The 13,685-nt window shown below is 42.7% G+C and overlaps 1 protein-coding gene across 10 annotated transcripts in view; it reads right to left on the reverse strand.

The window, feature by feature from the left end:
- NR3C1 (nuclear receptor subfamily 3 group C member 1) overlaps positions 1-13,685 on the reverse strand; it is a 133,536-nt gene that overhangs the window by 16,724 nt on the left and 103,127 nt on the right. For 9 of the 10 annotated variants that reach the window (XR_010413050.1, XR_010413049.1, XM_045894546.3 and 6 more), the window contains 3 exons: positions 11,274-11,440; positions 5,605-5,721; positions 565-843 (listed from right to left, as the gene is read on the reverse strand). Coding sequence is in view for 8 of the 10 variants with exons in the window: in XM_045894546.3 (XP_045750502.1) it covers positions 565-843; positions 5,605-5,721; positions 11,274-11,440 (563 nt within the window). In the remaining 2 variants the exon portion in view is untranslated. The remainder of the gene's footprint in view (positions 1-564; positions 844-5,604; positions 5,722-11,273; positions 11,441-13,685) is intronic. The other variant, XM_045894581.3, reaches the window with a different exon arrangement.

The raw sequence follows: 13,685 nt of genomic DNA on the forward strand, positions 1-13,685 counted from the left end.
GCTTGTCAAATCTGCAGCCGTAAAGTCTGGCTGACACCGACGTGGACCTCTGCTGTTCCACACCAAGTTCCAACAGGGGGACTTCAATTTCATATGATCTTAAAAATGAGATGAGCTCAGATTTCCATTCCATTTATCCAGTTAAGAGTTTAGTACATCCTGACAAAGTGTCACCATACCTGATTTTTACCAATTTTACCCTGAGTCTTAAAAGTGATACACTGAAGGAAAACAAATGAAGTTCTGAGAAGTATTCTACATGTTCTTGCCTAGATTTGGGTGAAAAAGGAATTCTGAGTAGGTGCTGTGACTCTAGTTCTGACAGGACCTTGTCTGACCTCAAATCACTCTGCTCTGAGCAACAATCTGAAAAGCAGGGAGCAGTGTACGAGTTTTATTATAAACTCTCCACTCCCATGCTTTCTGGCCTCTGCCCTGGTCAGGCCCCAGAACTGAGGAGGAGAAAACAGGGCAGGTCGTGGGACTTGGATGGACAGAGCCAGAGTGCCCCTGCTGAAGACTATACAGCTCTGTACCTTCGCCAAGTCCCCTTCCGAGGCTTACCTGGTATCGCCTTGGCCCATTTCACTGCCGCAATCACTTGCCGCCCACCTAACATGTTCAGTGTGGTCATGATCCGCCAAGTCGTATCTGGGATAGAGCTGTCATACCCTGCGTATAACACCTCAGGCTCAATGACCTCCAGCAGGGACACCAGCGTAGGGGTGAGCTGTGGTAATGTTGCAGGAACTATTGTTTTGTTAGCAGGATTTTCAGAAGTTTCTTGTGACGTTCCTGGAGTGGCCTGCTGAATTCCTTTTATCTTTTTCTTTGTTTTTCGAGCTGTGGGTGTTAAAAAATATATATATACACACAAGAAATGAGTTCTAATGGGAAGGTCTGGGTGGCAGAGTTTCTTCAGGGAAGTATTTTAATTTCTGAAACTATCAATTATAAAGTGACATGGAAGAAGAGAAGGCAAAGAGTCAAGAGGAACCCATTTGTATATGAAGCCAGGTAATTCTTCATTGGTTATCCTTTATATAAAATTAAGTGTCTTTCAATATTGTGCTAAAGCAATCTAAAGAAAGCACTTCTAGAGATTCTTGCATGAATTAATTTCTGTCTCACTTTCCCTCCAAAGTTGAAATTTTCATTGGTTCAATAAGGCAGTACTTTCACTAGCATTTGAAAGAAAGAATCCAAGCTTGTAATAGCAGACTAGATACTGGGGCTTAGGGTTAACCTAAAATTATGGTATTAAGGAAGAGAGCTATATTACTGGTAACTTCGCACAGGGTCCCCTTCGTCTCAAGAAAGTATTATGATGACATTGCAGATCCCATGCTAGAAGCAGTAACTCCCAACAGCAGAAATGTCCAGTTTTTATGTCTACATGAGAGCTGTTGAGTCTAGAAACATTTGGGGAGATGAAGAGAAAACTTTACATTTCTTCATATATTATTAGTGGGAAATTTCCCTTTTGTAAGAGATTTATATTGATTCCATAAACCTAAAGCATCCTTTTTCATATGTACAAAGTAAAGCTATATCAAATTATAATACAGATTCATATTCTTGAAGTTACAAATGAAGAGTGTTTCTTTTTAACTCCATATGCTGCTGAAGGCAACACAGAGTACTCTTAAATAGAAAGTACTCAGAGATCCAAGGAAGGGCAATGAACAGAATTCATATGAAAGAAGAAATGTATCCACCTCACTAATCAGGGATACAACCCATTTTGCTAAGACAAAAGTAAATATTCATCACCTTTAAAATTAATAATTGTTAGATTCTTTGTCCTTAAAATGACAGAATGGTCCCATTATTGTGTACTGTGTTGAATATGACAGGGAGAAACTGAAGAATTCTCACGTAACATTTCAAAACACAGAAAAAGGATCATGACAGAGCTGTTTTTTTTTACCATGCTCTACTGAAAACATAGTGTGGTGTGGTAGTAATGACCATAAATCTGAAGCCAGCATGTTAGAATTTAAACCCTGGCTCTGTCATGCAGTTGGTGGAGTCTCCCAGTTATTTCCTGGGCCTTAGTTTCCCTCTCTGTACAGTGAGGGTAATACTGGTACCTCGCTCAAAGGGTGGCTGTGGATTAAATCAATTAAAATATGTAAAAGGCTTAGAACAGTTGGTGGCTCCCATTAAGTGCTACAGAGCTATCATTACCTCCACTGGTGGTAGAATAGGGCTTTAGAGTATTTTGAATGTAGATAGTACAGCTGGAGAGAGGAGTGATCAACTTTAAAAAAAGAAAGTGCTACTACACCTAACATAAGGCAACACTTTAAACACCAAAGGTACATTTCAAAATCGTGGCAAGTACTTCATCCCCAATCAGTGCCCTGAGACAGTACTCTAAAGACCCCCATTCTCTACACCTTAACGCCTACACTCCACATGAGAACAGGGTGAAGGACAGTGACAGGCTGGCAGATTTTCAAAAATCTTCTGTATTTAGTATAGAATTAATTTCTTACAATTTATCTATAGCCCTGAGAGAACTAATGCTTTTGAATAAAGCTCAAAAATATTGACTAGAACCAGAATGAGGACTAGTATGTTTTCATATAACCTAAGAAGTTGTTAACTGAATTATCTCAGCAGCCACTATTTTTAAGCACTTGACTAAGATTTTTACTTGATATCAAGTTCCTGACTCCTAGGAGCATAGAGACCATCAGCATCTGATTTCTACAGAAGTGTTCTTGAGTCTGATAGTTTCCCTCCTTTTGTAATAGAAAGAAAGAAATCTTATTTAGTTTAAAATTTAGCTTAAAAATATTAGGTATGAAATCTGATGTCAAAAACCTCCCTGCCTTTAAGTTCCATGTGGTTCTTTATGCCAAAAATAAAGCTGTAATTTGGAATGATTACAATACACCCTAAAATGAAGTTAAAACATTGAGGATTTATCTGTACTCAACTGCCAGCATCGAGAAAGGCCACCTTAAAATAAATCTGGAGAATTACTTGGTATGGGGGGCAACGGCATCAAAATGTACCATTTCTGATACTAAGGTACATTTATGGAGAGAATCAGGCTCTGAGAAGAGCTGACTTGTTCTGCAACGTTATTTTGGGGCAGTCCTGAAAGGGAATGTTTCTAAAGATTATGGTAAAAAAAAAAACAACAAAATGAAACACTTGACCCCTCTCTCTTGTTCTTCAATACAGTTGATCCTTGAAAAACGTGGGAGTTAGGGGCGCCAAACCCCATGCAGTCAAAAATCTCCATATAACTGATTCTCCAAAAAGGTCACTGGTGGCCTACTGTTGAAGCCTTACCAAGAATACACCATTTGATTTACACATATTTTGTACATTCTGTTTGTTATATACTGCATTCCTACAATAAAGGAACCAGAGAAAAGATTTCATTAGGAAAATCCTAAGGAAGAGAAAATACATTTAAAAAATCCATTTTAAGTGGACCCGCACAATTCAAACCTGCATTTGTTCAAGGGTCCACTCTGTTATGCTCTGCCAAACAATTCTGGCACAGACACATACCTACTCCAACTAAAGGTTTTATATATACAGGAATAATTAAAGACAAAAATGAGGCTTTCACATTAAAACCACACAAGAAAACCTCTATGTATTTAGATTTTTAAAAAGCCTTTCAGTTTTTTATAATTAAAATTATGTTACGTATCATACATGCTACCTAGTAACTGATAAGAACTATGGAGAAGTGGACAGAGGTTAATCTGGCCCTGTTCCAAAGTGTTCTTAATAATGTAAGGATCTCAAATAACCTCTGTGAGTAGAAAATAGGATAGAGACTAGCACGAAGTAGCTCTTAACAAATGCTGGTTTCCCCACTATTCTCATATCTTACGTTGACATCTTATAAAACCATACAATGTATCTTTTTTTTTTAAATAGTGTTTTGAGAAACTGCAGCTCCGTCTCAACTGTATGCTTACATTTAAAGTAAATCTGATTGGAAAGGGCAGTGATGGTATTGTGGTAACAGAAACTGCGATGTCTCCAGCTGCCCTGGTTGTCTTGTAGTGAGGGAGGGCACTGTAGTTATTAGAGAGTTGTAAGAGAGAGGAGGAATTTTATATAAAGAAAATAAAATATATTTAAGTGGTCAGACAGCAGCAAATAGAAACTCGGTAAAATCAGGGCAGAAATAAAGAGAACAAAACAATTATCCCTGTGGCCCTTGAAAATGAATTACATGAATGTGCCATTCATCTCTGTGGCTTCTGTAACACCTACAAGAAGATGGGCTGCTATCACTTTCTTTAAATCAGTGCTTAATGTGTTGGCCCTTTGCAGTCAAGTTTAAGCAACCTAGTCACACTTAGAAAACATTGGGTTCAGTGACTGGTGCGTCATGACTGTCTTCAAGACGGCGCACTTCATCTGTCTGTGAAATTGGGGAATGAGCCTCTTCACAGTCAGACCCAGCAATCTATTTAATAGTTGAAAACAGGTGCACACACAGTGCGTGCTAGACAACACCAGCACCCGTCTCCGTTCTGCTGGAAGAACCACGCGCTTGCTCTTCTCCCTCCCACATCACGATGTGTTCTCTGGATTACCTCTAGGGTCGTTCCGCTGGTCTCCCTAGACAAGAGGAGTCTTTCTCAAGTACAAATCCGATGATGTCTCTGCCTGCCTGCCCACCCTCCTTTCTTCCTAACTTCTCCTTAGCTTTTCTAGATTTCAGATTCAATGTTGCTTCTGCCCAGGGAGCTTTCCAGGACAGAATGAGGCACCCCTCCTTGTGCTCCTGGGGCTCTGGCCCCTTCTGCAGCACGCCATGCTGTTCTGGGACAGACTCTGCAACCTCGGTAGACCGTACACTCCTTCACTGCAGACAGTCAGACTCAGTGCCTGTCTCTGGCCTGCCTCCTTGGTGGCTTCTGGAGAAGGAAAGTGCTACTATCCCAAGTACGAAGCGTGTGGGTTCCTCCATAGCCACCGCTACCTTCATGGACCTCGCGTCCTCAACTACAGCAGAATTCCAAACTTCTTTCATAGTGAAGTTTTTTAAATGATGAGATCAATGTTAATTATACAACTTGTTATAGAAACAGGGATATGAAACTCAAAATTCAGGTTTCTTCTTTACTTGGAAAGCAAAACCAAACCTATCCCAGTACCTCCTTGAGGAGTTACTTCCCCGGGCAGATTTATCGTCCATCTGCATCTCTCCAGCTATAGAGCCAAGTAAAAGGTGAATGAGAGGAAAATGGACAGGTAAATACATCTGACAGGGAAGCATTTTTAACTCTAGGGAAGAGTTTGGAGGCTGCAGAAAGGGAGGAGAAAAAGTTACGAGTAATGTTGCTTCAAAGCCACTGTTACCTAGTTGACTTCCTTGGTATATAGTCTGGCTCTAATGAAGGCTGTATGTACCGTAAGAGCTGGTGAAAAAAACTTAAGCAGAATATGAAATATTCATTAAAAAACTCCTAGTTTATAAGGCAGTCCTATAAAATTATATTAGGCACATATATTGTAATGACTAAATTAATACTTTTGCTTACTTTTATTTTAAAAAGGAAAATAATGCATTTTTATATGCATGCAGAGACCATTTCTTTCAGGCATTTACATTACCTTCCAGGTTCATTCCAGCTTGAAGACATTTTCGATAGCGGCATGCCGGACAGTTTTTCCTTCGAATCTTATCAATGATACAATCATTTCTTCCAGCACAAAGATAATTGTGCTGTCCTAGATGGAAAACAAAGGCACTGTCAAAATTTCCCAGGTTTTAAAGGATATTTTTATGGGGAGACTTGCTGTGTTTCTCTTGGGGCTTGAACACAGCCTAGGACCACAGGCACCGATTAAGAAAGGTACAGTGCACTTGCTAACATGGCCTTTACAGAGCTGTGAGCTCAGCTTAAAAAAGTCTCTTACTCTGTTCAACAAATAACTGTAGTTCATGAAAGTCACTGCAGTATATACATAGAGAAAAGGGCACCAATGCTCAGTGTAGCATCTGGTACATTTTCCCAAACTGAACACCTCCCTGACGGAGAAGCAGAACACGTGGCCACCCACCATCCTCTTGCCTCTTCCCAGGCACCGCCCTCCAAGGCCACCTCGTTTGAGATACAAGCAGAAACTTTTTCAAGCACAGTTTAAAAGCTACGGAGGGTCTGTAAGCACTCCTTCATTATGACTTCTCACTTAATGCTAAGGAGGGTTAAACAGAGAGGAAACTGCTTCCCAAATACTGAGTCCCACATGGGAAATGACTCTCACTCAGCATTAGGCCACCACCTGCAGAATCCAGGGTGCTTCCCCTTCAGCTCTAAGTGACCGATGGCACACACTTCATCTTGAATGGGAAGGCTGCCAGCAACTAGTTAGGGAAAGCACACCGCTGGCCAACTAACTAGTACGTGGATCTGCTGCGAATATTTGAATTGACCACTGACCCCAAATATTTACAATTGTTGCTGTCTGAAATCTTCTGGCACCTAGGATTTAAGACTGTGCTAAGAGGCAGAAGTGCAGTTTTCACCTGGCAAAAAAATTTAACAGGAGAAGACCCAAAGTCTCTGTACCCTTACCCACTGCAAAATGCACATTCTTGTACTTTTCTTTTACTCTGGTTATTGAATGTTGAAGGAAATTGAGGATCTGGCCTGCCAAAAACTCTGAAAGGACCCTCCCGCACAAGACCCATGCAGCTACATGAGCCCTGGGCAACTCAGAGTCCGTGAACCTCACACTAGAGGGGATGGTATTCACAGGACTACGGAACATTTCTCTTCTCAAAAGAAACCACCTTGAGAGAAAAGAGAAAAATCATTATCAAGTCACTAGGTTAAATATACCTCGTTCTGATTTCTGCGTAAGGATCCTTCCTTCGTGAGACAGTCTAAGACTTGGATGGAAACATACTCTGTTCACGTCCCTAGGATAAATCACCATGCTATTAAGCATGTATTTTGGGGACATGGTTAACTGTATCAGGTTCTAGTCTGTGTGAGGAGTAGGCCACCGAGGTGACTAGTGACCTACAGTTGAGCTTTGTTCCAGAGCTGCCCTCCAAGGCCAAATGTCTGTACCAGCTGTTTCCATTCCTTTCTGTGTCATGCATGTTTCGTGGCTTCTCTGGGTGACAGGAAATGGAAGCACTAATCCAGCCATCCTAACCTCTTTAAAGCAAAAGTAGGAACAATGGATGCGTCCATAGTTGGAGCAGTTAAAATATAAAGCAGTTCTACCCTGTAAGCATCCCCCAACATCACTGTCCTACAGAATCTGAGCTACTGGATCAGGGGGACACTGATGAATAATTTAAATAAGTTAAAATTAGTCCTTTCTGGCTATTCCTGTGAAGCTGGGCAAGTGTGTTTGTGTCTTATCTATAAAAGGAGGAGTTTCAACTAGTGGGCAGTATTTTACAAGACATGCATCACTCATAGTCACTCCTGGTCAATCCTGATAAGACAGTGAATCATTTTAGTTTGGAGTTCCTGTGTCTTCTACCACTTTGTAAATTCCTCTTCTACCTAATAGGAGATGTGAGGAGAAAAGACTTCAAGACAGCTGGAATTTTTTTTAACATTGTTTTGTTTGTATTGTATTTACTTTTATGGTTACCACCTATTTTTGGCAAGTGATTCTGGTTTCCATTTATGGTTGGTCTGGTAGCCAGCCTCCAAGATGGCCCCCAATGGTCTCTGCCTCCTTGTATTCACACTCCTGTGTAGTCCCTTCCCACACTATAACAGAATTGGTCTGTGTGACCAATAAAATATGGCAGGAGTCACAGTATGTCACATCTGAGATTAAGTCACAAGGACATGACTGCTTCCACAGTCCGCTTCTCCTGTGGATCATTTGTTCTGGGGGAGGCCAGCCGCTAGAGCAGCCCTAGCTTGAGTCCCACACAGCGAGGAACTGAGGCTTCCTGCCAAGCAGTATGACAGGTTTGGAAGTGGATCCTCCGGTCTCAGGCCGGATGACTGCATCCCCAGCCTACAGTCTGAATATGATTCGTGAGGGGCCCAGGACTGCCCTGCTACTCACCTCCTTCCAAATTCTGGACTCAGAAACTGCAGGACACAATCAGTGCCTGCTCTTTTAAGCCACTAATTTTTGGCCTCATTTATTACACAGCAGTAGATAACTAACACAGTAGGGACAGTAAAGTAGTTGTTTTTAAGCTTAAAAAACAACAGTGGGCCAAGAAAAAGGGCATGTTCTGGGGTTTGTGCACTTGGTTTGCCCTATTTGAAACATCCACATCTTAAATGTGAACTCTGTGAGCTTGAGCGTCTTTCTTTACCTGCTTTCAAAAACTGTGTGGTGTGGTAGAACATGCACTCATGAGCACCAGAAAGGCCCTGATATGAACTGCACCTCTGTTTCCCAGCTGTGTGATCTCAGTAATGTTCATTACATTTTCTGAGCCCTTATTTCCCCATCTGCAAAGCTGGAACATTCGCACCTAGCTTGCTGGGCTTCTGCAAGGGTTGAAGGCAGTTATGTAGAAGGCTCTTACAAATGACACCTACACATTGTGGGCGCTCAGCGAATGCTTGCTGGTAAATAACTCCCTTGGGACTGCTTTCATCTCTGTATCTAACTCGCAGACGAGAAAACTTTGGTCATCTACTCTGAGGGTCAGTGGGATCCCAGCGCTGCCACTTCCACACTCAGCCTCAGTTTCCTGGATGATCAGATGGGATTACTACAGCCTCTGAGAGCTCACAGAGCCCTTAATTCAGCGGTGTGACAAACCTAAAACGTAGTACTGGATTCATGGTACACTGAGGGTACTGGATGCTTATCGCCATTAGGACCCACCAACAAAGCTTACACATACTTCTGTGCAAAGGGGACGTAAGTCCGAGGGACTCCGTGGTGGGGGGGGAGGGCATCACTGAACTAGCATACATGGAAAGAAGTGAAGCTACCCAAAGTTTTCTTCTGTATGCAGAAAAGCGACTCCCAGAATACTGAGTTAAAAACCTCAAAATAGCCATTCAACCCAGATCAAGGATTTAGATAATAAATAAATAAAACTTGTGCAAATTTCTTAAAAACAGCAGAATGTTTGGGTATTTATATTATGCCAATCTGAGGGCGGGGGTAACCACTGTTTCCAGCAGGTGCTGAAAATGGAGTGCCAAGTGTAATGCAGACCTTACGAACGGCATCTCTGTAATTATCTAAGAAAGTGCTCCAAAGTAGGTATCTGGGCTTTAAAACACTTCCATCATGTCTAGAAAGGAAGAGTAAAACTGCTAGGAGTTAGGTTATCAAAAGATTACAGAATTTTAGAGCTGGAAAGGTCCGTTGAGAAAATGAAAATCCAAATAGGATTTACTTAACAGTCCACAGTTAAACCTTTTCCTACTAATTATGTCATCGAGCCATCAGACTTAAACACTACATAAACATTTTGAAATGGTATGGCTAATAGTCTATGAAATTTGTACCTAAAAGCAAGTATAAGAATTTAATCCTAAAGCAGGGGTTAAGCCCAGAGGGCATGGGGCCTGCAGTGGTATTTTACTGGGGAGGTATGTTTAGCATTTGTTTGTTTGTTTACACTTTTTGAAGTTAGGCCCTGGATGCTTTTAGGTAAGCTTGCTCTCTCCAACATCACTGCATGCCTTCCTTGCCCCAAATGTCTTCTCTTTGCCAGAATGACACACACTTGGTCCCTGTAGGCATTTGAATTTATAGCCCTGTTTTAAAGGATTTTTCATTCTCCTCCATTTTAACTAAAATAGTTTTTGAACCATTCTTTCTTCTAAGGTTCCATGGTCTCATTCTGAATTTCACTTTCAGAAATCAATTTATTAATGTTACTGTAATATTACTACTGCTGTCACTGTATTTATATCATGGAAATAACTCATGAGTTAGTGAAGTGCTGAAGTAGGTAAAGTGAGGACAAGAACAGGCTTCACTCTCTTGGGTCTGTGGTGGATTCTGTACCAGGAGGGCTGGGCGTTCCATGTGACCCCTCCATAGGACCCGGCAGCTGCTGACCTGGGCAAAGCCTGCATCCCTGTGCTCTGTGTGGGGTAACAGGAGTAATTTTATAGTTGGCTCATGTTACAAACTAATCCAAACAAAAGAAAATGACTCCTCTGACTCTTAAGGATATGCAAACAGTACTCTAGGCAAATAATAATAATGGATAATTACACTTCTTTAAAAATTAATATAATCAGAGCTTTAGGTAATGCATTCAGGCCACACTACCTTCAACCTGCTTTACAAGTTACTAAAGTACATGATTTTTTCCCAAGATGATTCACTGGTAACATGAAATAAGTAATTTGAGTAATTTCCAAAAATAATGGAATGAATTTCTCTCTCTTGAAGGAGTTGGTGTTATTGCCCTTGTCAGTAGGCTGAATCCATAACAAGGGTAAAGTTCATAATATAATATTCATATAGTGAAATCAGCTCCTCTGAAATACCTCTTTCTTGACCACCTCAGGCAGTTTATCACTTGCTTCTCAGTATTTTTTTTTTTTTAAAGATTTTATTTATTTATTTGAGAGAGAGAATGAGAGAGAGAGCATGAGAGGGGGGAGGGTCAGAGGGAGAAGCAGACTCTCCACCGAGCAGGGAGCCCGATGCGGGACTCGATCCAGGGACTCCAGGATCATGACCTGAGCCGAAGGCAGTCGCTTAACCAACTGAGCCACCCAGGCACCCCTGCTTCTCAGTATTTTAACCTCCGTACCTGGAAACTGTTACCTCATCCTTCACTTCAAGTAGACCGTTACCACCCAGAGGACAGGGACCAGCTCTTACGCTGAATTAAGATGCCTGGCTCAATAGGGAAAAAAAAAAAAAAAAAATCCCATCCAGAGACTTTCCCCTTCATAAGTTCTTACTGTCCCTCATTTCTGTCACACTGGAATAGTTGGTGGTTTCAGAACCAACTACCTGCTGGGAGTTAAAGCCCACAATTCTCGTACAATGAACATGATGTTACCACCCGAACCTAACACCGCCATTCCACACGCCATTCCATACCCCTTTCTTACAGTTACCTTCTGTTCTCTGACCAAACTCCTGCCCCTGAATTTATACTTTTCTATTTTATTCTAGTTCTGCTTGTGTTGCTTTTTAAAATCTCTTTCCCACTGGAAGGCCTAAGAGGCCACCTCCCCACCCCACCAGCATCTTCCTGACGTCCAGCCTGAATGGGGTTTACATAATAACAGAAACTTCAAAATCTACCTTGGGAGACAAGAACCCAATAGAGGAAAAATAAAACTCTTCAAAATACACACTACCTTCCACCGCTCTTTTGAAGAATACTTTGCAGCTCCCGCAAGTCAAGACCCCGTAATGACAGCCCGAGGCTTCGTCAGAGCACACAAGGCAGAGTTTGGGAGGTGGTCCCGTTGCCGCAGAGGAGCTGGATGGAGGAGAGCTGACATCTGGTCTCATCCCAGGGCTAAAGAAGGAAGAGGGCAGGGTTATGATGTAACTGTCATGAGTGTCAAAGAAGTATCAAAATCCACTTCTCTTACCTTCTCACTCCCCAGCGAGCATGTTTCACACTGAACTCTGGCTTCACGGACTAGTAGGCATTCCAACTGCCCACCTAAATATATTCAAAGAATGGATTCTTCTTTCAGACAAAATTAAGAGTGAGGTCATTTCTTTTTAAGTATTCCCTCAGAAGAATGGTGAAAACGAGATCCACTTAGAAACTGTAATTGTTAGTTGCTGAGGGCTTGTTTATATTCATCGTCCCCTTTATGAAGGTGTCCTGTGCGTACGGCGTCACTCACCGTTTCTAAGTGTGCAGCTGATGAGTCTGGCTTGCCGGATAGCCTGCATCTCCCACCGGGATCAAGACACAGTATGCATCCGTCACTTCGAAAAGATGCCTCCTAGCCCTTTAATTGCTTAGGACGTCAATTTGATTTTTTATTTTTAAGATCTTGTACAGGCATCTTTCTAAATTCATTCATGTCTCAGGACAGCTCTGCCTACGTCCTGCCCGGGAACTACAGCTTTTTACAGTACGTGAGCCTGGGCCGACATGTCATTCCCGGGGTCGTCTGGGCGGACCCTGCGGCTTAGGGGGGACGCAGGAGCCAGACTGTCTCTCAGCCCCGCGGCTGGCTCACGGTGAGAGCGGAAAGAGCGCGGGGCTTCCGCAGGGGGACCCTTGTTCTGCCCTCCCCACTCAGGAAGGGACGGCCTCAAGAAAAGGGAGGAAAGGGGGAATCTGCTGCTCCGCCCAGCTCCCGTTTTTCCTTTTGCGGACTTCTCACCCTGCTGAGTGCTGTTCTGGTGTTTGAAGATCCTCTATTCCTCATTTGTTTTGGAGATCTTCTACAAGCCCAAAAGCTCCTCTCAATTCTATCCGCAAATGAAGCTGCTGCCCCCCGCCGATCCTCTGTCTGTGGAAGAGGCTTCTGTCAAATGGACAGTGTCCCCGCCGCCCCCCCCCCCCCCCCCACCGGAGTTCCATGATGTTCTGTGCACACTCTCAGGAACTTCTGGAGACTTCTCTCTCAGAAGGTATCGATTCTCTGCTGGGTTTGGGAGAGTGGACGGAGCACATGCTGACAGCCTACAACGGGAGAGAGCCACCTGAAGTGACTCTGCTGTAGGTCTGGCGTGAGGTGCCCTGGATGGACGGAAGCTTGTGACTAATGCAGAGCTGCCGCTCTGGGCCGGAGTGTGACAGGGAAGTAGGAGGGCCTTTGAGGGAGTGAGCAGAGTGATGTGTCAGGGAAGCAAAAACTTCTTTGGCTTACGTCCTGAAGACGCTCCTATTCCTGCTCAGCCCATCTCTGTCATCTGACAGCTATTTTTAGAGACCAAGCAGTTGTTTATGGAAAATGAGTAGTAACATTTAAAGACTTGAAAGGTTGCTTCTGTAATTTTTCCTCAACCAATTATATGTGTTGACATACATTACAAACACATACGTGTATGTATCTTTTTTTTTTTTCAAATAGTGCTTTGTAGTAGAGTCGTAGCTCAGTGACGCTGTAGGCTCCGTTCCAGACCACAGACAGCAGGGACGGGGGTATCGCAAGAAAGCAAGTCAAATAACTTTCTTGGTTTCCTAGTGCATGTAAAAGTTAGATTTATATTATTTTGTAGTCTATTAAGGTGTGCAAGAGCTTTATGTCTACAAAAACAAGGTATAGGGACACCTGGCTGGCTTAGTCAGTTAAGCGACTGCCTTCGGCTCAGGTCATGATCCCAGGATCCTGGGATCGAGCCCCGGATCGGGCTCCCTGCTCAGTGGGGAGCCTGCTTCTCCTTCTGCCTGCCGCTCCCCCTGCTTGTGCACAGTCTCTCTAACAAATAAATAAAATCTTTAAAAAAAAAAAAACCCCAAAACAAAGTATATACCTTAATTTAAAAATACTTCATTGCTAAAAAAGGCTAACCATCATCTGAGTTTTCAGCGAGTCACCATCACAGATCACTATAACAACTATAGTAAAGAAAAAATCTGAAATAGAGAATTACCATAATGTGACAGAGATACAAATGAACAAATGCTGTGGGAAAAATGGCACGGAAAGGCTTGCTTGACTTCGCATTTTTTACAAACTGAAGCTCTGTGCCAACCCTAAGTGCATAAAGCAGAGTGCCCTGCACCGAGGTGTGCCTGTCCTCTAGCTGTAAAAGGCTTCATGAGTACAACCTCGTCGAGCCTCTCAGCAGCC

This window comes from Mirounga angustirostris, unplaced genomic scaffold (genome assembly GCF_029215605.1).
Source record: "Mirounga angustirostris isolate CCGP_5_RB_7025 unplaced genomic scaffold, mMirAng1.0.hap1 SCAF_7, whole genome shotgun sequence".
Lineage (NCBI taxonomy): Eukaryota > Metazoa > Chordata > Mammalia > Carnivora > Phocidae > Mirounga > Mirounga angustirostris.